General features: G+C 41.9%; 1 protein-coding gene across 5 annotated transcripts in view; it reads left to right on the top strand.

The window, feature by feature from the left end:
• SLC6A11 (solute carrier family 6 member 11) overlaps nucleotides 1-23,122 on the top strand; it is a 106,435-nt gene extending 83,313 nt beyond the window's left edge. For 2 of the 5 annotated variants that reach the window (XM_036390852.2, XM_036390853.2), the window contains exons 8-16: nucleotides 1,660-1,763; nucleotides 8,052-8,176; nucleotides 9,938-10,050; nucleotides 11,616-11,753; nucleotides 14,482-14,584; nucleotides 15,308-15,408; nucleotides 16,687-16,857; nucleotides 18,779-21,234; nucleotides 21,294-23,122. In XM_036390852.2, the coding sequence (XP_036246745.1) occupies nucleotides 1,660-1,763; nucleotides 8,052-8,176; nucleotides 9,938-10,050; nucleotides 11,616-11,753; nucleotides 14,482-14,584; nucleotides 15,308-15,408; nucleotides 16,687-16,857; nucleotides 18,779-18,931 (1,008 nt within the window). In that variant the 3' untranslated portion in view covers nucleotides 18,932-21,234; nucleotides 21,294-23,122. The remainder of the gene's footprint in view (nucleotides 1-1,659; nucleotides 1,764-8,051; nucleotides 8,177-9,937; nucleotides 10,051-11,615; nucleotides 11,754-14,481; nucleotides 14,585-15,307; nucleotides 15,409-16,686; nucleotides 16,858-18,778; nucleotides 21,235-21,293) is intronic. The other 3 variants (XM_054516016.1, XM_054516015.1, XM_054516014.1) reach the window with 3 other exon arrangements.
• The last annotated feature ends 2,649 nt before the right edge of the window (nucleotides 23,123-25,771 follow it).

Genomic DNA, 25,771 nt, shown 5'->3' with positions numbered 1-25,771 from the left:
ATGTAAATCAAATGTGATCTTAATGTTATTTCTAAACAGAAACACTCAACAGCTCCAGAGAGCACGGTCTCACTTGATCACTGTAAAACAAACACATCCCCTTTGTGTGTTTAGGAGGATGTGATGGCTGTTATTAGTACTGAAATCATTCCTGCGCTCCCTCTTCCCTGGCTCCAGCTTCAGCAGGGCATGGCTGCACAGCCACTGCCTCTGAGCACCACTCAGGCTTTGGTGTTCTGGTTGCTCTGATGTAACGAAGAATTTAAAGAGGTCATTTATCCCAGGAAAACAGGATTTTATTGGATGGCAGCTCTGTGGGTTTGGGTTCTCCGTATCTCCATATCCAGGACTTCAAGGGGTACCTTCACCTCCAGTGGGAACACACCCACACTGGTCAGGGGGAATAAATGGCTTTATTGCAATACTGTTAAAGCAAAATGAACCTGCTCAATAATGTTCTGAGGTTGTTCTGAGGAGAAGAATCTCACTGTGGCAACTCAGGCTTCCTTTGCTCTGATTTCAAATTGTTTGCATCACTTCAGGATACAAATATTCCCACAATAGCATTACAGAGCTACTGACTCGTTCAGCTCTGCAGAACTTTTATTTGTTGATTGTACAGTGACCAGAGCTGTAATTTTGTGCCTGTTGGATCCATTAAATTTTGCTGAAAATATCCTTTTCCTGGAAAAGTTATCCCTTCTTTCCCCAGCTTAATTTATGTCTTATCTGTATTTATGAATTATATTATTATAATTAATATATAAAATTATATATTAATATATAATTTATAAATATTAATTATAATAATATAATGAATTATACTAATATAGTCAATTATAACAATAAATATATTTTATATATATATATATACATATAATAAATATATTTAAATATATATAATAATAAATATATATAATATTTATATAAGTTATATACTAATATATAATTTATATATATTAATTATAATAATACAATTAATTATAGTAATAAATATAAATTTTATATATTAATTATAATAATATAATTCATAAATACAGATAAGACATAAATACTATATATTTATATATAATCTGTATTATATTATTATATAATACAGATAATATATTTATGTGCTACAGGAATAGCACATTAATATATTATCTGTATTATAATATTATATTATGATAATATTATAATATATAACTATTATGTATTTATTATATATAATAAATATATATTATTGTATATTATATATACAACATATTATATATTTATGTGCCTTAGGAATAGCACATTTTGCCTTTAGAGCAATTATTCATACTAAGTTTTAAATTTGAGTAAATAACTGTCCAACAGGAGTGAGATAAATGCAGGTGATTCCATCTAGGCTGCAATTACTAAAACTATCTAAAAGCAATTAATGAATGTAATGGGTGAGGTTCTTCTCTAGGAATTCTGTCTCCCTTTCCACTTTAGGCTGAGCCTGTAAAGACCAGCAGGGATGCGGAGGGGAATTTCCCTCTCACCACGTCATTTCTTTTTAATTTATGATTTGTAAAAGCTTTGCTGGACCCTCTCCACCTGCAGAGCCGTGTGTGCAGGTCTGCAGGCCACATTTGGCAGGAGGGGGATTTCTCCTGGCTGCTCTCTGAAGCTCTCCCTGCTCTGTGTCTCCAGGTGTGGGTGGATGCTGGCACACAGATCTTCTTCTCCTATGCCATCTGCTTGGGGTGCCTGACAGCCCTGGGGAGTTACAACAACTACAACAACAACTGCTACAGGTAACACCCTGCAGCCTGCAGCTCTGCTCTTGGGGGGACACTTGGAACCACTTCCCTTCCCCTTTTCCCCAAGGATAAACAGAAGAACATGGTTTTGTGGGACAGAGATCTGTAATGTTCCTTGGAATGGCTCCAGAGGAACTCTGCTCCAAAATGTGGTGTTTTCATCCCTTTTGGTCAAATCTGAGCCTTCCACAGCCCCTCAGCACACACAGAGATAGGAATTTCATGTAAAAATGCAGCATTTCAGGCAGGTATCATTGAATAACTCACTTCCTCTCAAACCACGACACTGTGTGCATTTCTTCAGCTGCTCTTTGCAAAGAGCTACCAGAAATTGTCATTAAAAATCACCTCAGTTTGGTCCATGCTCTGACTGCCACTTTTACCCATTTTTGGGAAGTTTTCTGTCCCCAGCCCAGAGGGAATGGGGGGCATTTCATGGTTTATCTCTGTATTCCCATAAGCACACATGGTTTTGTAGGACAGAGATCTGTAATGTTCCTTGGAATGGCTCCAGAGGAACTCTGCTCCAAAATGTGGTGTTTTCATCCCTTTTGGTCAAATCTGAGCCTTCCACAGCCCCTCAGCACACACAGAGATAGAAATTTCATGTAAAAATACAGGATATAATTGAATGTGTGTGCATTACTTAAGCTGCTCTTTGCAAAGTGCTACCAGAAATTGTCATTAAAAATCACCTCAGTTTGGTCCATGCTCTGATTGCCATTTTTCTCCATTTTTTGGGAAGTTTTCTGTCCCCAGCCCAGAGGGAATGGGGGGCATTTCATGGTTTATCTCTGTATTCCTAAGGAGGGAATTCTCAATGACTTCAGGAGGTTTTCATCTCTCCTATGTCAATGGCCAAAGGATTGATTTGCACAGAATCCCCCCTGTTCCACATTTCTGGCATGGGCAGCAATATGAGCACTGGTCTTTTCTTCTGGAATTCATGATTATTGAATTAGTTCTCCTAAAATTCCTACAAGGACAGTTTGGTTATAGTGACTCCATTGAGATCTCCAGACAGAGAATTAATATTTCATTTTTCCATGAGGGAAATAACACAGTCCAAAAGTGAAAGATCCTAAACAAACCACCCCCAAACCTCCAAATTTATTTAAATTCTTCATTATTCAGTTTTATTTGGAGACCTCAGGAGGCAGTTTTAGGAAATCCTCCTCTTTCCATGTCTTAGCAAGACAAAATGTTTTGCTGCAGAAAGTGGTGTGAGTCCCCTAAAACCTCCAGAACTGCTGCTAATGAACCTTTTCCCTAATTAGCACAAGCTTTAGCAAAGACACCACTCCTCTCCTATCTTATTCATTTTTATTTATATTTAATTATATTTCTTTCCAGTTGTATCCCAGCTAGAAACAGTCAGTGCCTCAAGGAGTGCAGGAAAGCTTTTCCTGAGTTTTTTGGGGTTTTTTTTACAAAAAGCAGGAGTTTTTGGATTTATGGAATTTTCTTTCCTTCTCCCTGACCCTGGGGCTCAGCTGGTAAAACTCTGCTCTGAAGCTCCAGAGCAGGATGCTGCAGCCAAACACCTTTTACTCCATCCAGGCTCCAAAATTCCCCTCACAAAACATTTCCCAAATTTCCCAGCTAGGGAATAGATGCTAATGTGTCCTGACATGTGATTTTTAATGAGTCTGAGGAAAGGGGGAGGACAGCAGTGAAGAGCAGAACGTGGCCAAGCTGGGCAGGGCAAGACATAAACAGAGCTCTGATGTGAAAATGACAATTTTGTATCCTAACCAGCACTTTAAAATAATAAAATCAAGCTGGGGTTTTTTCTCCTGCAATTCTCACAGTCTGATTGTAACATCAACATTTTCTGTCATTTTTTAGTCCATTTTATTTTTTCCCTAAGGAAAATAATGGCAAGAGGTATTTCAGTGGGAAATGGGAAAGTCTGAACTGCACGAGGGCCTTGTGAATGTAAAGATTTTAATTTAAAGAATTTAAAGATAGAAACCTGATTGAATTCATTCATGTGGTAAATGAATTGCAAAAGTCACTTTGTGTTTTTAAATGGGAAATGAATTTTGATCATCTTTACGTATCTTTGATTGAAAACCATTAAAACTGCTCCTTCCTGGCTGTCCCAGAGTGTGGATCCCAAGTGACCCCTCTGAGAAGGTGAAACCCTGGCAGAGTTTCCCCACAGGGATCACACACAGGTGTTCTGATGTTTCCTCTGATCTGTATCCACCTCAAAATCCCAAATCCACGCCCAGGTACGAGTCCAGGGTCAGTTCCCCTGTTCCCACTGTGGAGCAGGAGATAAAGGAGGGATTTCACACATGGACAAAACTTTTAGGACCTGAAGATTTGTCCTTTGTCAAGCTTCTAGTCTAGGAGGAAAAGAGAAATGGGAATTTCTCCATTGGGTCTTGAGGAACCCATAAAGGCAAAGAAGGGACTGGAGGGATGCCAGGGGCTCTGTGGGCTCAGAGAGGCTCCTTAGGAAGGCAGGATGAATTTTCACAAGTGTCCTGCCTGTCAGGCAGGGAGAGGAGAAGTGATGCACATCTTGAATTATTCAGGTGATTGGCAGGAGTTTAATTTGGAAGAATGTGAAGTTTTCATAAAAATTTGAAGTTTTCCTTTCACTTGAAATCAGTCTGGGCTTCAGTCAGGCTCTGATGTCCTCCTGCCAAGGGTGCACATAAAAAATTCATGTTGCCCTTCCCATGGTTCCTGAGCATTTGTGTTTTAAAACTCATTGGTTTCACAATCAGTGGATCCAGATCCCCCTTCTGGTTTTTCTTCCCATAGCAGAAAAAAAACCCTGAACTACAGGGTACTTCTGCCTATGGGATAAAAACCAGGAGCTGAGGTGTGGGTGGAACTCCTGCAAAGCCAAGGGAAGGGAAACTGGAGGTTGTATTTTTATGAGAGAAGCTGTGTTCAGTCTGTAACTGCCTCCCTGGGATGGAACCATTCAGCTGGGCTGGTGTTATCTGAAATGAACAGGAACTCACTGGCTGGGGCGATTGAAAATCCCCTTTTTCCCATTTTCTTGGAGAATTATCCTGCAGATAATTGGTACCATGCTGCTGTGGTTTGCCAGAGTTCCCTGAGAGAGGAGATCCCTGGGATCCTCTTGTTCTGTGGGGTGGTCCAGCTGGACTCTGCCCCACTTTAAGGGGCTGATGCTTTGAGAAGGCTGCCCTAGAACAGAAGCTGTTCAGAGTTACAGAATAAAGCAGGGTGTGATGGTGTTCACAGGGGTCTGAGGATGAGGGAAGAGATGAGGATTTGACTCCTTGTTTCAGAAGGCTGATTTATTATTTTATGATATATATTACATTAAAACTATACTAAAAGAATAGAAGAAAGGATTTCATCAGAAGGCTGGCTAAGACTAGAAAAAGAAAGAATGACAACAAAGGTTTGTGGCTCAGACTCTCTGTCCAAGTTAGCTGACTGTGATTGGCCATTAATTAGAAACATCCAACATGGGCCAATCCCAGATGCACCTGTTGCATTCCACAGCAGCAGATAACCATTGGTTACATTTTGTTCCTGAGGCCTCTCAGCTTCTCAGGAGGAAAAATCCTAAGGAAAGGATTTTCCATAAAATGTGTCTGTGACAGCAGGGATTTGTTAAAAGGATCTCCTCAATGGATGCACCTTGGGCAGCACAAGAGCCCAACCAGGGCTGCACCCAAAATGAACCAAAATGGCCCCAAAATGCACAACCAGGCACGGGGTCTCTCCCTTGGATCAGTTCTGCTCCATTTGCATCTTGCAGTTCATTGTCCCATTCCAGCTTTAGCCCCTGCAGTCCCATCCTTGTTTTTCTCTCTCCAGCCCACGGGGTTTGTGCTCTTGGGCTGAGATTTGGATCATTTGTCCTTGGTGCCCAGCTGGAGCAGGAATTGTTTTGTCTCCCTGCTCTGTGCACAGAGCTCAGCATCCCCTGATATGAACCCAGACCCACACACTAAAGCAGCACAGAACCTGAAAATAGAAAAGCCAAAACCTGAGGCACCACTGCCAGGGGCTTCAGCCTTTATCTCCCACTCAGGAACCAGCAGCTCTCCAATACCCTGTGCCACAGCATTCCTCAGCAGGAAATATCTTGTTCAGACTGCATTTGAAGCAGGGAATTATCTAAAGCAAATCTTATCTGAAGGAAACAGCCCGTGCCCAGTGGAGGCATCATCTGGCTGCATCCCCCCAAAGCAGGAGCTCTCTTTTTCCTCCAAAGGATTGTAAAATTCATCTTTCTGACCTCTCTTATCATCAGGGTTTCATCACACTCAGCTGCAATTTCTTGGTGTTGAACTCACCAGTTCCTGATGTGAGAGAGGTGGGATGAGAGTCCCTTCAGAGCTCTTCAGAGCTGAAATTCACTGAGAAGGTCAAGAAGGGGCTGATTTTTCTTTTTTTTTTTTTCTTTTTTCTTTTTTTTTTGTATCTCTGCTAAGCACAACGGCCTCTGTGCTCCTCAGTCCTTTATTTCGGATTGCTACTTTGCTTTAAAATGTCCAAAGTGTAGAACTGGCCTGGCTGGGCATAACTACAGGGAGAATTTCATAAGAAAAGCAAATAAATAAAGGTTAGAATTGTATTTTCAGCAAGTATTTCACTGCAAATGAGCAGTGTGAGAGAGAGTCCAGGCATGAAGGAAGTGTGAACATCACTTGTCCATGTCTGAGTCTCCAGTACAAATAGGAATATTCATTCTTTTTTATTGCTGGGCACATTTTAGCAATTTCTAGATGTTGTGCCACGGAGATTATTTTTACTCTGAAATTGTTGTGAAAACATAAAACCTTCCCAAAATAATAATTCAATGAAGTGTAGCTGAGGTGATGAGAGGGAGCCAAAGCCTCCCATGGCCCAGAGGCTGAGCTGGTCCTTGGCTTTGCAGCTCAGGGATGTGCAGGTGCTCCCTGCCAGGGGAATGTGTGTGCCTGGTGCTCAGAGAGTCCCAGGGGAGTCAGAAGAGCTTTGGGCACATCTGGGAGCCACTGCAGGGCTCATCAGTGAAGGAACAAGTTGCTGGAACTGCTCACCTCACTTTGAGCTCCAAAAATGGATAAGATGTTGTTAAAAATACTAAACGAGACAAACATTTAGTAGGGAGATCAACAGAGAAGTTTGGAGGAAATAATTGCCAAGACTTTGAAGTAAGAATTGTCTCTGATTCTCAACAGCAAATCTGTGACAAAGATGTGATCCTGTACTGAATTATTGAAGCTGTGAATTAGGAATCTGCTGGATTTTACAGGGTGCTTTCTTCTTATTGATAACTTGCACAAAAATTTGCTTCAGAGCCACAGTGGGATGGGGATGAAGCAGATTAAGGGATGGGCTTGAGACAGCCCTGGGGTTGCCGTGTGTTTCAGGGGGTTAGAACCCTCATTGACCCCAGACATCCAGGGTGGGTTGTTACTTTCTCAGCACACAGCTGTCTCTGCAAGCAGCCTCCAAGGAGGGACTGTCAGCATCAGTCACCTGTCCCTCCTGGAGAGCTGTCAGAGCAGCAGGAACAGCAAGATTTCCCTGGGCTCTGGGGGAAATCACACTTTTCTGCAGGAGGATCTTCCTTTTCTGTGAAGTGATTTACTCTGGTGACATTTGCAGCCCAGGTGAATTCTCCTTCACCTTGGCCTTGTCCTTGTCGTGGTTTGAGGTGTGGGATGTGTTTGAGACATCTCTGGCCCTGCACTGCCTTTGCCTCTTTTTAGACACCTCTGTAGGCATGCACACACTTCCAGATTATGTACAGCGCTTTTCATTTCTTAAATATGTCTAGCAACCAAACTGCATGGATATATTTTGCCAATATATTGCATGGATATATTTTTCCAATGTTCTTTAACAGGGATAGAAGGAGCTAAGATCTGACCACAAGGTTTTGGTTTTTTTCCCCAGGAAACAAACATTACCATTTTATAGAGTTTATTAATGAGTTCATACCCTCTGGAATCTCTTGGTATAATTATTATGGAGAAATTGTTCTTAACAATTATTACATGTTTGACACGGTTTTTACATGTTTTTTAAAGATTTTACTGGAAAACTGCAAATGACTTGCAACAAGTCAACTCCAGCAGTTACAACACAAGCAAGATATTCTGATGGTGTCCTCCTAGTTCATGATTGCTCTCAGGAATCATCTGAGTTGGGACCTGACTGTTAATGAACAACACTGTTAATGAACCTTCCATTCCTGCAGCCCAGGGTTCTGTCAGTCCTCTGGCTGAGTGGATGGGAGGAACCCCAGCTCTGGAGATCAACTGCAGTGTTTTTTATTTATATTTTCAGAGACTGCATCATGCTCTGCTGCTTGAACAGTGGCACAAGCTTTGTTGCTGGTTTTGCTATCTTTTCAGTTCTTGGATTTATGGCTTATGAACAAGGCGTGCCCATTGCAGAAGTTGCAGAATCAGGTGAGTTCCAAAAGCAGATTTCTGAGTTAACAAGAAATGCCCAGAGGCTGAGGCCAGAGTTCACAGTCTGTGCCATGGCCTGTGGAGGAGATGACTCAATGGAAGAACTGCTGCAGGAAGAGTTCTGATCTATTTTTGTGGCCATACATTTGTGTGTGAAAAAGATGAATGTTGCTGTGCATAGAACCAAATTCAGGAATTCAGGGAGTCACAAACTGCACAAACTTTCTGCAGCTGAGCATCCAGAATGTTGTTTAGCAGAGATAAACTCAGTTGAGAGTGTTAATCCTCCTCATTTGCATTCCACCTTCTTTCAATGAGACAGACTGAAATCCACAAATATTTATTCCTTCTGGAAAAAAAAAATGAAAAAGGATATTAAAGAAAAGAAGCTGCAGCTGTTAAAACAAGAAATCAGAAGGGCACACAGACCCAGATTTATGAAAAATTAACCATCCACAACCATAATTGGAGCTGGGCATGCAATGGAAGTTACTCCACACCTTTGTGGCTGTAACATCTTCAAGCAGAAGGAAAAGAACAGGAGGCTGCATCCCCCAAAAAAAACCCACCCAAAACAAAAACCCCCAAAAACCCCAAAAAACAAACAAAAAACCCAAAAAAACCCAACCAACCAAAAAAAAAAAAAAAAAACCAACAAAAAACCCCAAACAAACCAATGTAATGCTGAGCTGTTGAGGAGGAAAAATTAGGGAGGAAAAATGACTCTCATGGAGTTAATCCCAGGAAAACTGCAAAACAAGCAGGGCTTCACTGATGCTCTCATGGAAAATATTTATCTTTTCCTCAAATCCATACAACTGGTTTCCACTTCATTGTAGGAGCTTGTAAATGCTGCTTTAATTGAAGAAGCAGCAGAGTGTGACAGATCTGCACTGAAGTTACTGCAGCAGGAGCACAGAGTTCTCCTTTAGTGGCTGGGCTCATAAAAAGCAGCTGATAAATAAAACCAGAAAAACATGAGCAGGGTGAGAAGCTATCTTAGCAGATGTGAGAAGTTATCAATTACAAAAATGTTCTATTTTGAAGATTTCTCTAAATATGTAGCCAATGTCACACAGCAGCAGCAGCAGCACCCCAAACCACAGAGCAGGATGGGAACCAACCTTTGCTTGCACCAGGTTAGGAGAAAAAGAAAGACTCCAGGAGATGTTCCTAAGTTATAGATGAAGACTCCAGGAGATGTTCCTAAGTTATGTAAGGCAATCACAGGAGCACAGCTATGATTTATTCAGGGATGTTTGCAGAGCTGCACAGCCACACAAGAAAGGGGAACAGAAAGCACTGGGATGTCTGAAGAGAAGCTGAGCATCCTTTGGCCAGGATGCAGGCAGGGATGTGCCATTTCTGATAAGCCTCATCAGCAATTGTTTAGACTGTGAGAGACGCAGAGTTTGTCGAGGAGTTCAGCCTTGGTTTAGCTCCTGTTATCTGCCATGGCAGAAGAATGAGGTTCTTGTGGGCTGACCCTGAGCAGCAGCTGGGCATCCTCACTGCTGCTCACTCTCTCAGCTTCCACAGGGGATGGGCAAGGCAGCAGGAAGAGGAAAAGTGACCAAATGGGCGTATCCAGATAAAACAGTCTGAAAAGTGATGCTGAGTGAGGCCCTGCTCAGCCAGAGCCACACTTGTGGTGTCAGCAGTGCTGTTCTCCCACAGCTCAGGCTGCTCTGGAGGAGCTGAACTCCATCCCAAACACCCACACAAGAATAAACTTTTCATTTCTTTTCTCCTTTTCAGGACCAGGGCTTGCATTCATTGCTTACCCTAAAGCTGTCACCATGATGCCTCTGTCTCCTCTGTGGGCAGCTCTGTTCTTCATGATGCTCATCTTCCTGGGTTTGGACAGTCAGGTATGAAACAAACCCCACTGCAATGAGCTTCAGCTTTTTGTTCCACCTAAATCACCCCTAAACAGCATCAGCCTGATGAAAGACCGAACCCTAACTTGATTCTCTGCTATTTTAAATCTTAATTGTGATGCTGGATATTCCTTCATGATTCCCTGCAAAGGCTGGTTCAGCCTTACTCCAGCTCTCATTATTAACAGAGAAATCAGTCTGAACATCAACAGGGCTGATTAAAATTCACGCTTCAGTAAAATACCAGCCCATTCTTAAAGCACTTGGCAATGAATTTTGAAGCTGAATATCAGATAGGGATAATGTAATTTTCTATGGTGTATTTTTACTGCAAGATACCACGGCAAGGAATGTGCAGTCATATCCTGCAGCAAAGGGGCAGCACAGAAGTCGTTGTCCTTGTGTGACTGTAAAAATTACAGAAGCTGCTCAAAGAAAAATGTGAAGTGCCTGAGATTTTTAGCATGCAGGCTCAGCCCTTGGCAAGACTGGGTGCAGAAAGTTTATGATTCTACAGCTCAGCAGTGCTCATTCTGCATGACATTTCCAATCCTTAAATTTAATATTTTAATAACTGCTCTTTTTAATGATCTAACAAGTTCTTTAAAGTCTTTTTTTTTTTTTTAAGAGAGCAGTTCCTGGATTTTGCTCTTGACTGTTCCAATGTCTATTTTGGGGAGTTAATTTGGTTTTTTTCAGGCATATATGTTTAAAAGCTGATGTAAATTCATATATATATATATATATATATAGTAAATTTCCAGGTGGTGATACTAAGAGGGCTTCTATTTTAAGGATACTGTTACTGTCTATATGATGATTAATGGGAATAATTCTTTATAAGGGAATAGGTTTTAGGGATATGTTGCTAGTAACCATATAGGTTGTTCTGGTTCCATTTCCATTGCCTAAGAAGAACACTGTATTTTTTGACTTTTCATAGACCTCTGACTAGGTTAGAATTAGCCTGTTTTAGAAACCTTGCTCCAGAGCCCTGAGTCAGAAGCTCAGGCTTTTTGCTCTTTTTGATGTTTAAAGACACTGAACATGTTCCTGGCCTCCTTTGTTAGGGGTGCCTGCCTTGGGCACTCAACTTTTCTCTTCTGGTAAATGGAGAGTACTTCCCCCAAACCCTGCTGCTCCTTTAGCAGGTTGGAGCATGCATGGCAAAATTGGCAAAAGTGCCTGGAGTGACATGATCCCAATGAAGGCTTTGTACATTATTTATTCCCATTCAAGCCACATTTGAAAGGTTTAATTTTCATTTAGTCCACCTGCTACCGAGCAAATGCAGTCTGAGATAATATTAGGGAATATATTATATTATATATATTATAATATTAGAGAATCCAACTGTTTGAATTTGGTGGAAATCCATAACTTTGGACTTTTAAATTTGGAGATGTTCCTCTCAGCTTGAGCTTGGAGCATGGCCAGGGATCACCTACCCTCTGTGATGAAAACACAGGAGGATATTTAAAGTGTTAGGTGGCAAATCCCAGTGCCAGCAGCAGAGGAGACAGATGTGACTGGATCTTGGCTGTCCTTTGTTGCAGTTTGTGTGTGTGGAAAGCATCGTGACAGCCGTGGTGGACATGTACCCCAAGGTGTTCCGCAGGGGCTACAGGAGGGAGCTGCTCATCCTCGGCCTCTCCGTCATCTCCTACTTCCTCGGCCTCATCATGTTAACTGAGGTGAGAGCTGCCCTGCCCAGAGGGATGCACAGCCTCTGAACCTGAGAGGAGCACAGAAAAGAGTGATCAAAACAATTCTTGTCTCGTTTGCTGTGCCTGTGTTGTGCCAAAGTGGAATGCAGTGTGGAGATTGCTTACCTAAAGTGATGGGGTTTTGTTGGCTTGGCCTCTCAGGGCCAGGTCTGTGTGTGTGTGTTGGGATTGTTGGCTCACAGTCACAGGATTCTGTGCAGTTGAGTTGAGCTGGGTGCTTGTGCAGACTCAGTTTAGATGTAGTGTAATATAATATAGAATAATATAGTGTATAGAAAAACTCAGTTTAGATGTAGTGTAATATAATATAGAATAATATAGTGTATAGAAAAACTCAGTTTAGAGGTAGTGTAATATAATATAGAATAATATAGTCTAATAAAGTGTGGTGGTGTTCACAGGGGTCCCAGGACGAGGGAAGAGATGAGGATCTGACTCCATGTTTCAGAAGGCTGATTTATTATTTTATGATATATATTATATTAAAAGAAAATGATATATTAAAACTGTACTAAAAGAATAGAAGAAAGGATTCATCAGAAGGCTTGAAAGGAATGGAATGGCATGATAATAAAATCTTGTGACTCTGAGAGAGTCTGAGGCAGCTGACTGTGATTGGCCATTAATTAGAAACAACCAACATGGACCACCCAAAAAGATGCACCTGTTGCATTCCACAGCAGCAGATAATTATTGATTTTTTTTTTTCCTCTGAGGCTTCTCAGGAGAAAATCCTGGCAAAGGGATTTTTCAGGAAATATCATGGTGACAATAAAGTAATTAATTAGCCTTTTGATATCACTGGAATCAGATGCAGCCCTTTCTCCCCATCGCTTTCTCCCCCACTTTTTCCCCTGCTTTTCCTGTACTGCTCAGAAGGAAAGAACTTGTGATTATAATCACCACAGATAAAGCACAAAAACCTTTGCCACAGACATAATTCCCTGTCAGGAATGTGGCAACAAAATACTTGAGAGACTGTTCTCAGCTCCTGTGTAACAACTGAAATGGGAGAAGTGGCCTTGTTTTATCAGCTGAGCTCAGGAGATGTTTTAATCAGAAACACACAGCCCAGCCAAGGAAATTCCATCTGCTTTGCACCAGCCAGCCACACACACTCATTGTGGTTCCTGCTTGCTCACCCTGGGCAGGAACAGCCACATTTTGGATGGAAAGAGCAATAAAGAAGATGAAGTAAAGTGAAAAGAGAAAATCAAACCATCTTTGGTTTCCAGATCACCAGGCCATGTCAATCAGTGCAGCTGATTGACACATTGATCATGGGTTCTGCTTGCTTACCCTGGGCAGGAACAGCCACATTTTGGATGGAAAGTACAATAAAGATGAAGTGAAAAGAGAAAATGAAACCATCTTTGGTTTCCAGATCATCAGCCATGTCAATCAGTGCAGCCAATCTCTGAGCAGAAATTTTGTGTCCCTTCCAACTTGGAATAATCTGGAATTTGCAACATTAATATTTAATTACACTAATCAAATCTCCCTCTCTGATAAGAGATATGATGCTCTGTGTGAAATAATGCATTGGACAGAAATTTTATCTACTTATTGATTTTATATTTACCTGTAAATCATTCTAATTGTCAGTGAAATAAATCATCTTTGCTATGCAAAATGGGAAATCTTGGAATAACTTCTCCACAGGGCACATGCTGAACAGAGCACTGAGAGATATGAAGATATACAGGCTAAAAGAAATATGAACTTGAGGAGTGAAAGGGAAGCAGGTTGTGCAAACTGCAGGAATGTCCATGCAGGAGTTTTGTTTTACTGTCTTAGTTGGTTGATTTCTAAATTTGCATTTTGCTCAGGGATTTGCTGAGCCTCACCATGATGACTTTGCTGAAGAAATTCCATTTTTTCCCCTCTTTTTAGGATTCTCTTCCACCTGCAGAAAGTTGTCTGATGTAATGGATCACATGAGCTCCCCAAAAAATATTACATTCCAGCTGAGGAGCTCATCAATTCCCTCTTTCATTCCTTGGAATTCCTTTCCCTTGAAATGCTCTCTTGTGAACTCCTCCTTCTCATTTTTTCAATATTAAATACAGATGTCATAAATGATTGTGTCTCACATAAAAAGTGCAATATTATCCATATAATTTTAATTATTTTAGCCCTAATGTTATTGATTGGATGATTCTTATTTCTTTTTCTTTGTGACAAATAATAAAGACTTGTTTCAGTCATGTGGCTTCAAGTCTGTGAGCTGCATTCACACTTTTTGGGTCATTTTACTCCTTTTGTAGTCCCTACACCATCAGAGAGGGATTTTGGTAGCTACAGATTTTACCTTCTTTCCCCACATTTTAATTAATTATTTTACATATTAATAACACAGACACAGAACCAGGGTCTGGAGGTCAGAATCACCTGGGAATTTCTACAGCTTGATGTGATAAAAAAAACAGAGGTAAAGGTAGGGAGGTGGGAGAGCATTTTTGGGAAAAAAAAATCAAATTTACTTCTCTCACTCCAGATTTACCGCTCTGAAAGAAGTGCAGAGTAAAAAAACAAACCAAGAAATGAATATTCTTTCTTCAAGAAGGAACCAACTTGAATAGGAAGCTTGCCAGGGAGCCAACAGCTTGACAGTGCAATTAAAAGAGATTTGCTATGAAATATTCCCACTGGTGCCAACCCAAGTTTTTTTTCCCTTTCCTATTTTCTCTTCCAGGGTGGGATGTATGTGTTCCAGCTCTTTGACTCCTATGCAGCCAGTGGGATGTGCCTGCTCTTTGTGGCCATATTTGAGTGTGTCTGCATAGGCTGGGTGTATGGTGAGTGATGAAAATTGCTCTGCTTTTCTTATCAAAGTTTTCTATTTGCATAAAAGCAAAGTGAGAACCTTGCACCCTTATGGAATGGGATCTTCCACATTCCCATTCCCCCCCCCCAAAAAAATCATAAATGCCTTTTTGTCCACAAAAATGCTCACTCTGGATAATTTCACTTTGTAAAGCACCATAGAACTGCAGATCACATGTGCTCAGCTATCCTTGGGTTCACACATGAGTATCTAAATATATTTACCTATATAAATTATATTTATATTTATATATAAAATAGATACTCTTTGACTGGGGTTGTTTACAGCCTGATCCCACAACAAAGAGAATAAACCAACTAAGCAGAATATATTAGGTTTATACTTGCTCTGAAGGAAAGCAAAACTCAAGGTGTGGAGGAAAAAGGAGAGTAATACCAAACAAATTGTTCATATTTCTGTGACAGCTTGTGCCACACTAATGAAATCTCCCTCTCTCATAAGAGATACAATGATCTGTATGAAATAAAACTTTTACAGCACCAGAAGTTTTATAGCAGCAGGAATTGCAGATCAACCCCTGCCATGAGCACAGGGCAGATGGCAGGGAGGAGTTTTCCAGGGAAAGAGGAGCAGCTTCAGCCTTCCCCTGTCTGTCTTTCCCTGCTTTACATCCTGACCTGCACAACCCCTTCCATGTGCACTCTACATCTGCTTTTCCTTTGGTTTTGGGCAGGCAGCAATCGCTTTTATGAGAACATTGAAGACATGATTGGGTACAAACCTGTGTCGTTGATTAAGTGGTGCTGGATGGTCCTAACTCCAGGTATTTGTGCAGTAAGTACAGAATGTCCAAAACACTTGTTTTAGATATAAAGAGGGGGTTCTGGAAATTTTTTTTTTCTATTTTTGCTGCTGCTAACAATTGAGAGAAATGCTTATTGATTTGTAGCATGTATTTCAAATAAAAAACGCTCTGCAGGACCTGTAAAATTGTTAAAGATCTGTAAAATTGTTAAATATTCAGTGAAAAACCCTCGTATGTACAATCATAGGGACAAAAATAATGCCAGGGCCCTAAATGAACATTTGCCAGAACAAGAGAGATGTTTTTCTCTGTACTTGGTGCACTTTGTGTGCCAACACACAGCCCAAGCTCCTCCAGGCTTGTGCTGGGTCCTTTGCTGCTTTCTCCTCCCTTCTCCTTTCTCTTTGGGGGCAGTGGACATTTTCCAAAGGAGACAAGACATTTTTTACTTTTAAAAGTGGTAGAGAGGCCAAAAGCCCATCCCATGGGCATAAAGGAGGGCAAGGAAGCTGGTGCCAGCTCTGCAGAGCTGTGGCAGCATCACAGGGACAAAGTTCCAAAAGCAGCATGAGCTGATTGCCCTTAAAATTGAGGATGAGATGCCAAAACCCCTTCCAGCTGTGTAACCCTCCAGTGATGGCAACTGCAAACCACAGCAGCTGGGGCACCTCGAGATCCAGGCTCCCATTTGCAAACTTAGGAACGTTTCTGACCCATTTGCACCAAATCTGAAATGACCTCTATACCAGTTGCTCTTGTGCACTCGTTTCACCACTTTGGAGAAAATTACATGGTAGCTTTTCTCTATTTCATACATTGAAATGGTCCAAGCTGCTTGATTAGAGATTGAGACAGATTTTTTAGGGGTTTTTGGCAGGATGAAAGCATTGGAACTGCAGATACACACAGTGGATTAAAGCAACTTCAAAAATTTTGGCTTTCATTTTTCATCCTGACAGGTTGGAGAGAACCCAGCTCATGTTATTTAATCACAGCTGGTTCACTGTAGCAAAACTTAATCTTTCCTGCCCAGGTGCTGTTTGCCATCAAAGTGCTGGGTTTATTGTCATCAAGAGGTAAATAGGATTAAACTTGAAAGGTTGCTCGTTTCTGCAGGGCAGGAGATGTGTTATTTAAGCTGTACAGAAAAGAGGATGTTGCTGGTGGGTTTTTTGCTGTGAGTGAAGAGCTTCCCTCTGCTCTCCCTCCTTAGGGAGCCTGGCCTGGCCTAAAAACTCAGCCAAATCCTTGTTACACACGCAGGGTTTGCCCAAATACCTCTGACAAAATATCTCTGCCTGTTTCAGGGAATTTTCATCTTTTTCCTGGTGAAATACAAGCCCCTGAAGTACAACAATGTGTACATCTACCCTGACTGGGGCTACGGCATCGGGTGGATGATGGCGCTCTCCTCCATGGTCTGCATCCCGCTGTGGATCTGCATCAAGCTCTGGAAGACAGAGGGCACCTTCATGGAGGTGAGAGAGAGCTGCAGAGCAGTGATGCTGCAGAAAGAGCTGGGAAGGGGGTGGGACTCCTCATCTCTCAGAAGTTCTGCTGCTCACAGTGACCTCAAGATGTGTTGGAAAGTCTCTTTTCCCAGCCTGGCGGTCAAAGAAGGAGTCAGAGCTCTTAATTTCTCGGTCTCAAGGTTGTTTATTGTTTCTTATCTATAAAATTCTTTCAGCAGGTCAGACAGAGGCACACAGATCACCCTCAGGGCAGTGTTATCTTTTTATACTTTATACTTTTTATGTACAATTACTTCCCAATACCCATCACCTATGTTAGACAGTGAGCTTCTACTCTATACCAATCCAAAGTGCCACCATCACAGCAGAAGATGGAGGCCAAGAAGGAGAAAGGCTGGACACAGCCCAGATCCCTCCACCTTGCCCCCTGAACCCCATTCTAAAAACCCCAAAAATCTATTTTTCACCCTGTGACAAACTGGTTATTATTCTACTTAGACTTTCGTGGCTTGTGATCCTTCATATAAGGTTGGCAATTTCTTCCATGGGTCATAATCAAAGGCACAGGGGTCTTGGGCTCTGTGCCAGGGTCTCTGAGCCCCCTGGCAGGGCTTTGAGCCACCCAGGCCAGCCAGAGGGATGTCCTGAGTTCCAACACTCACCTGCATCCTTTAATCACAACAGCAGTGCCACATCCCTGTTCCCTGCCTTAGGGCTCTCAGCCACTGCTGGAAAGAGAATTCTAAACATTCTGTGCTTTGTTCTGAATTCCTGTTGGGTTTTTGCTGCCAGTGGTAAACCAACCAATTTAAGGTGCTCTGTCCCAGCACAATTTGTAGCTTAAAATGTCTGTAACATCACCCAAATCCCTCAAGGTTTGTACCAGCCATTCCCTTTTCCATGGTTTATATTTGTGCTGCCAGGATTTTCTCCAAGAGCTGCGTTGCCCACATTCCCATTTTCTGGACTGTTTTCCTAATTTCAGTTCTCTAAATGAGAAACTCAGGCAAATAAAGAGATTCAGTGGAATTTTCTGACATTTGTTGTCAGGTTAGCTCAGGTCTAGGCTGAGGTTATTATCAAATATAAGCTTGGAAGTTGCTCGTTTTTGTGGGAGCTCCAAAGAAAGGCAGTGAAGGAAGCAATAGTGGAAGAAACAAAACTACAAAGCCTTTTCCAGCCATTTGGGATTCCAACATTGCAGAAAAGCCTCGTTTTGTCCACACTGCAGACTCTGCTCAGCTGATTAAACACAGCCTGGAGAGCCTAGGAAATCTTCACTGGGTATATAAACGAAAACTGAATTGTCCATCATTAAGTTGTCTCAGAGAGGCAAAAAAGGAGGTCTGCACAAATCTAAACATTCAATATTTCCTCAATTCACCTGTCCCTGCCTGGTGAGCAGACTTTGCTGGAGCTGCAGCACTGCAGACAGGTCGTTATCTTTTCCCTGCCAGGATGACAAGAGGATTCTTTGAATCCCAGCTGGGAGCTTCTTGAGGAGCCAACTTCCTGCTGTGAGCAGCAACCTTGCTGTGGATGTCATTGCTAGAAAAGTGAAAGTAGATTTTGCCCCAGCACAGCTCAATACACCGTAGCTGTCTCTGGTTTATTTGTTTTTCCCAGTGGACATCATTGATGATAAAATGAGAAGGAAAATGTACCTGTAGAACAGACACAGTGCTGAGAGTCTTCATGAAAGGGGATTGTTAAATCAGCATAAAAATTCACTTTGGTTTGAGCTTTACCTTCTTTGCTCTGGCAGGATTTATCCAGAATTGTGCAGCCTGCAGGTCTGAGGGTGTGCTCACAACAGGGAAATAAATGAGAAAAGCAGGAGAAAAGACTTTTGGAATGGATCTGTTAAAGAGAGGTGTGTCTGTGGCCAAGAAAAACATAATGATTTCCAATTTCTCCAATTTTCTAGAAATTCAGGAAGCTGATTACACCTAGCTCAGACCTGAAAATGCGGGGCAAGCTCGGAGGAGGAGCCTACATTGCAGCAATAAATGACTGCGATGCCAAACTGAAAGGAGATGGCACCATTTCCACCATCACAGAAAAGGAGACACATTTCTGAAAGAACTTTTTTTTTTCCTTGTTTTATTTTTTTTTTGTATAAAGAAATAAATAAATTCACTTAATTATAGAGGCTGGCTTGTTTTGCACAGAATTTTATTAACCAGTTAATTTTAAAGTGAAAATTGTATACTTGTTTAAAAAGTGATTTTTTTAAATTACTCTATCCATAATGATTCTGTAAAAGAAAAAGAAATAGTATTATATGGTCTGTTAGTGATGACTTCTTGTAATATGGTGATTCCAGTCAATGTTTTTTTTTTTTAGACTTTAGAGGGACCTGTATAATGTGCTGTAAAACTTTTCTACTTTGATTTGTGGCAGGTGTAATGTTGTATAGACCTTCTAACCTGTAAGCATTTCAGCCCATTTCAGCTGTCCATGTGTGTATATAAAGGGGACCAGCCTGTCCTGTGGTTTGCTTGGGAAGAAATCTCCTTTCAGGGCGAGTTTGGTGATGCTGGCAGCGCCTCAGCTGCTCCCATCTCCTTCCCTCCACCCTCCACTGGCTTCAGCAGGGCTGGAAATGTGGAATGGGCCCATCCTGAGCCACTGTTTTCCTGAAGATTGGATAGAGGCTGGTTCTGAAGGGCTCTGAATTTTGCTGCTGTAAGTTCCTGGTCTCTGTCAGGGTGTGCTCCCAAACATTTTCCATTTTCCTCCATGGGTGGCTCCTCCTGAAGTTTGGCCAGCACTTCCCACTCCTTGGAGTGACCTGTGTTTTTGTGTGTGCTCCTCCAACAGGAGATCAAGGTTATTTCAAAGAGCTGGAGATGTCCTGAGGGGAAAAGAACAGGTTTAGGGGCAGGCTTAGGGCTCTCTCTGTCTGTACAACTCATTCCCCTGCACAGGAATCCAGGATCCTACAGTGCAGCCCTACCCAGCTCCTCTGCTGGCACAGGGTGGGCTTTGGGGTGTCCTGTGCAGGGCCAGCAGCTGGGCTGGACAATCCTTGCAATTCAGGGGGTTCTGATTCCTCTTCAAGGTCCTTCCCAGGTCCCCTCAGATCAAGCACTGCTTCCTCTGCCCTGCTGGGATGGAGTTTGAAGTCAGAGCAGGATTTCTTTAGCAGGAGTTGGGGTGATGTCCTTGATGCATGGAGGAGCCCCAGGAGGGGTCATTTCTGTGTGGTGCAGGGAGGGGACTCACGCAGGGCTCCTGTGAGCCCTCGGTGGTGCAGAGGGAGCGGCGCTGGGTGTGTCAGTCAGGCCCTGCTCTGGGCTGACTCCCTGGCTTTGAAGCTGGTTTTGTACGTGGATCCAGCTGCTGGATGGTTGTTCCAGGAGGTGTGCAGATGCCCCAGTATGAAAACTCCTCAACTCTGTCTTAGCATGTGGGTTTTTTTTTACCTGATAATATTCCAAACATGGTTATTTGTTCTGGACAATTTTTTCTTGGCTTGTTTTTGTTATTTGATGGTTGTGTGAGAAACCTGTGGAGGAACAGCATCCTGCACTGCACAGGATTTGGGAACAGAGACAAGAGACAGCCCAGAAGAAATGTCATAAAACCTGCTGCCTTCTCTGCAACTCCAACCCACTGGAGCTCAGACACAGCACCTGGAGTTGCAAGCAACAGAAATGGCTCCTGACCTTCTCCCAAGGAAATATTTCCCTAGAAATCACTAAATATATCTTAATATTGGCTAGAACTGTACCTGCAGTCAGCACTTCTCTGAGCTCTTGCTGTTACTTCTTAAAAAAAAAAGCATTTTTATGGAACTGCTTTGTCTCAAGTCACTTCATTAAACCTAATAGAGCCATTTCATTTTTACTTTATCTTATTTGTAGGGGTTTATTTTGTGTGTGGCAAGGTGGAAGCCTAGCAGAGGACTTCAAATCCTCTAAGTCTTGTTTGCATGTCTCCATTGTGAGGTGCTTGGGGCAGGACATTTGGAAGAAACCTGCATTTAGGAAGGCACAGAATCATCATTTTGTGCCTCCCTCAGAGGGAGCTAAAACTCAGTCCCATGGGAAAACTGGGAGAGAAACGTTCCCAGAATTGAACCCACACATTGATTTATATACAATGAAAAAACTGAATTGACATTGACGCTCCAAAATCTAGGAATTCACATTTTTGGAAGTCCCAACAAGTCAGGAATATTTGTGACCCAGTCTCCTTTCCTGGGCTTTCTCTCCACCCACCCAGGCTGCAGAACCAAGACCCCAAAGCCACACGTGGGCCCTGGGGTGGGTCATGGTCCCTCCCAGAGAGAATGTGAAGATATTTTCTGATCAGTGAAGGGAGATGCACCTTTGGGTTGTGCTCAGCCTGAATTTCAGAACTCCTGAGAAGCTTTAGGTTTGCTGGCTTGATTGGACCTCAGGAATTTACATGTTTAGACTCCTGAACACCTTTAGGTTGTGCTCAGCCTGGATTTCAGGCCAAGAAATGAGAACCTGAGAGAACTTGAGAAGCTTTAGGTTGTGTTTGGTCTGGATTTCAGGGCTCCTGAGAACCTTCAGGTTGTGTTTGGCCTGGATTTCAGGACTCCTAAGAACCTTTAGGTTGTGCTCAGCCTGGATTTCAGACTCCTGAGCACCTTTAGGTTGTGTTTGGCCTGGATTTGGGACTCCTGAGAACCTTTAGGTTATGCTGGGCCTGGATTTCAGGACAAGAAATGAGAACCTGAGAGAGAACCTGAGAACCTTTAGGTTGTGTTTGGCCTGGATTTCAGGCTCCTGAGAACCTTTAGGTTGTGTTTGGCCTGGATTTCAGACTCCTGAACACCTTTAGGTTGTGTTTGGCCTGGATTTCAGACTCCTGAACACCTTTAGGTTGTGTTTGGCCTGGATTTCAGGACTCCTAAGAACCTTTAGGTTGTGCTCAGCCTGGATTTCAGACTCCTGAACACCTTTAGGTTGTGTTTGGCCTGGATTTGGGACTCCTGAGAGCCTTTAAGTTGTGCTGGGCCTGGATTTCAAACTCCTGAGGACCTTTGGGTGGATTCTGCTCAGCCTGGATTTCAGACTCCTGAACACCTTTAGGTTGTTCTCAGCCTGGATTTCAGGACACCTGAACACCTTTAGGTTGTGTTTGGCCTGGATTTGGGACTCCTGATAACCTTTTAAGTCCTTTTAAGTTGTGCTCAGCCTGGATTTCAGACTCCTGAGAACCTTTAGGTTGTGCTGGGCCTGGACTTCAGGACAAGAAATGAGAACCTGAGAGAGAACCTGAGAACCTTTAGGTTGTGCTCAGCCTGGATTTCAGGCTCCTGAGAACCTTTAGGTTGTGTTTGGCCTGGATTCAGGACTCCTAAGAATCTTTATTAAAGCCTTTATTAAAGAGGATTGATGAAAGCCTTCAGCAGGCACAGCTGGGGCAGCCACAGCCTCCAGAGGCTGCAGCCAAGGGGGGCCATGGCACGAGTTTGTCCCACCATGATCAGTTTGGCCATTCACAGAGCAGGGGTCAATGCTCCAATTAGAACTGCAGGTAATGAAGTAATTTACCCCCAGTTTGCTCCTCCCAGCTCATTTTTATTTATACTTTTTGGGGCCTGAGGCAGTGAGGTGTCCTTGAGTTCCAGGCCCAGAGAGGAATTGTTGGGTCTGACCAAAATGTGGAGGCAGTAACCAGCCCTCTGGTTCGAGTTTAGATCATGCACTAATGCAGCACAGGAATTGAAAAATAAAAAAGCTAAAACCCTAAAGGATGGCTGGGATCAGGATAAACACTGCTGTGGGACAAAAAGTGTTCCCTGTGCTTTGTGTGAGTGCAGGAAGTTTGTGCTGTGCCCAGGAGCTGCTCCCCGTGCTGCTGTGAACATTTCACCTGTGCTCTAAAGCATCCCTGGTGTTACTGCTATGCTCTGTGTGATCCTAATTGCTGATTTGTTTAACACTTTACTGATTCAAAAAAAAAAAAAAAAAAAAAAACAGATTTTTTTTTTCTTTTTGTGGGGAGGGAAGTGGGAGGGTAAACTTCGTAATTGTGGTTGGGGGATTTTTGAAATTATATGAGGGGGAAATGTAAAAAACCTAGCTCTGTGTTTACCCAGCTCTTTTTTATCTGCCCTTTTCTGAAATATCTGCAGAATTATTGAAAATAATACAATAAAAGTGAACAACCACTAAGGTTTATGTAACATTTTACAAAAAGAAATTTGTGTTTCTGTTTGGTTTTGAAGGGCACAAGATTTTGTCTACTGACTTTGTTCTCAAAAATTAAAGGAAATGGGCAAACCCCATTCTGTGTATTTTAGTTTATATCCATGTACTGGACATGACACTCCCCTGATGAATTAAACAATCTCAGCTACCCTGGCAGAGCAAACAAATGTCCCTTGATGTGAACTGGGGAAAGGAGAGACAAGAGGAGCTTTAGCAACTTGTTTGAGGTCATGCAGCAAATCTGTGACTGAGAGAAACTGAAGTTCCCTGGGGCCTCTATTTATTCATATCTATATTTTATATATCTATTTATGTAAATAGATATATATATTTAGATTTAAATATATATATATTTAGATAGCTATATAAATATCTAAATATATAATCAATATATAAAATAGTTATATCTATACATAGATATATTAATATAGACATATCTAAATATCTATATAAAATATAGATATAGAAAAATATAGATATAGAGGGAACTTCAGTTTCTCTCAGCCATATATATTATATTATATATATTATTATATATTTTATACATTATTATATATTATATATTATATATATTATTATATATTATTATATTATATTATATTATTATATTTTTATTAATAAATCTAGCTATAAAAATATCTCTATATTTATTTATATCTAAATATAGAAAATATAGACATAAATAAATATAAATAAAAATATAAAGCAAAAGTACATATAAATAGGAAGATTATACATAGAAATTATAATATAGAATATAAATTTAAAAATTAAAAAAAATTTAAATTTGTAAAAATTTAAAATATAAATTATAAATATGTATAATAAGTGTAAATATAAATGATATAAATATAAAAAATATATATAAATATAAATATACTATAAATAAAAATACAAATATATATAAAATATAAAAATTATATAAATATATAAATACAAAATTATAATTATAAATAGAAATATAACTATAGCTATAGCTATAGTTATAAATATAAATATAAATATAAATATAAATATAAATATAAATATAAATATAAATATAAATATAAATATAAATATAAATATAAATGTAATTGCTAACCAGCCACCACTTCCCTGCTGCTGGCCCTTCCCTCCCACTCGTGGCTGGTTTGCTGGGGTCCCTTTGTGTCCCTGGCACAGTCAGAGCCATGCAGGGAGTGCTTCAGGAGCTGCTGGGGATGAAAACCCTGTCCCAGCTGAGCTCCCAGTGCCCCCAGCTCCCTGCCCAGCCAGAGGCTGCTGCTGGAGGAGATGCCCCAGGGAGAGGAATGGCATCTTCCAGCTGCTGAAATGAAATGAAATGAAATGAAATGAAATGAAATGAAATGAAAGAACCTCCCAGCCACAGCCTCACTCCTAGGCAGGGCTCTGATTTTTTGCTTTTGTGCTCTGCTGGGTGCCTGGAGTGTTCAGCCCTGGGGCCTCCAGCATCAAAAGGAGGTGGAGCTGTTGGAATAAGTCAAAAGGAGGCCACAAAAGTGATGAGAGGGCTGGAGCCCTCTGCTCTGGAGCCAGGCTGGGAGAGCTGGGGGTGCTCACCTGGAGAGGAGAAGGCTCCAGGGAGAGCTCAGAGCCCCTGGCAGGGCCTGAAGGGGCTCCAGGAGAGCTGGAGAGGGACTGGGGACAAGGGATGGAGGGACAGGACACAGGGAATGGCTGCCACTGCCAGAGGGCAGGGATGGATGGGATATTGGGAATCAGGAATAGTTCCCTGGGAGGATGGGCCAGAGCAGCTGTGGCTGCCCCTGCATCCCTGGCAGTGCCCAAGGCCAGGCTGGACACTGGGGCTTGGAGCAGCCTGGGACAGTGGGAGGTGTCCCTGCCATGGCAGGGGTGGCACTGGATGAGCTTTAAGGTCCCCTCCAAGCCAAATTTTTCTATGACCCTTTCTTATATCTCTGGCCCACATGTAGGGAGAAATTCTTACTTTAATACACAACACACTCATGAAAAATTCTGCTTTTGCCCCTGAGGCACCCTCTTATAGAGCAGCCTGCAAGACAGGAAATGAAATTCTTTTCTTAAAGGCTCTTTCTCATCTTGACTACCCAAGCCTGGCACTAATAAGGAAAATGTGCTATGGGTTTTGACAAAACCTTTCCACTCCTCTCTGACTGTGCCACTCCTGGTGCTTCTGTGCTGTTTTGCTCTGTGCCAGAAGCCACAACCAGGCCCCTGTTTCTCCCAAGGTGCTGCTATCAGCTGATGGAGAGGCTCCTTTCACACTGTGATGAGCTCCATGGCTTTATATTTCTATTTATTTATATTTCTATTTATTTATATTTATGTTTATAGGTCTATTTATATTTGTATTTATAGATATATTTCTATTTATAGGTGTATTTCTATTATATTTATATGAGCTCCATGGCTTTGAGAATTAGGGAATACCATTCTTGTGTTATTCCAATTAAACAAGAAGAGAATCCTAAGGATAGTCAAGAATTCCTTGCTAGCAGTGGTTCATGACAAAGGATTGCAGTGTGCTGGTTAATCCAGCCCCTCAATCCCCCCTCCATTCCACTCTGGAAGAGGCACAGCACTTTTCCTTCAATATTGCTGTAAAACATCTTCTGAGGAGCACTGAGAGCCGGGGCTGACACCATCCCCTTCCCTCCCCTGCTCTCCAGGATGAATCATCCCTGCCCTCTTGCCACAGGGCTGGAAGCTGTCTGCAGCTGAGGCATGCCATGCTCAGGGGAGCA

Source organism: Molothrus ater, chromosome 11 (assembly GCF_012460135.2).
Source record: "Molothrus ater isolate BHLD 08-10-18 breed brown headed cowbird chromosome 11, BPBGC_Mater_1.1, whole genome shotgun sequence".
Lineage (NCBI taxonomy): Eukaryota > Metazoa > Chordata > Aves > Passeriformes > Icteridae > Molothrus > Molothrus ater.
Note: the sequence above shows the minus strand (reverse complement) of the source record. Positions and strands in the feature narration are given on the sequence as shown.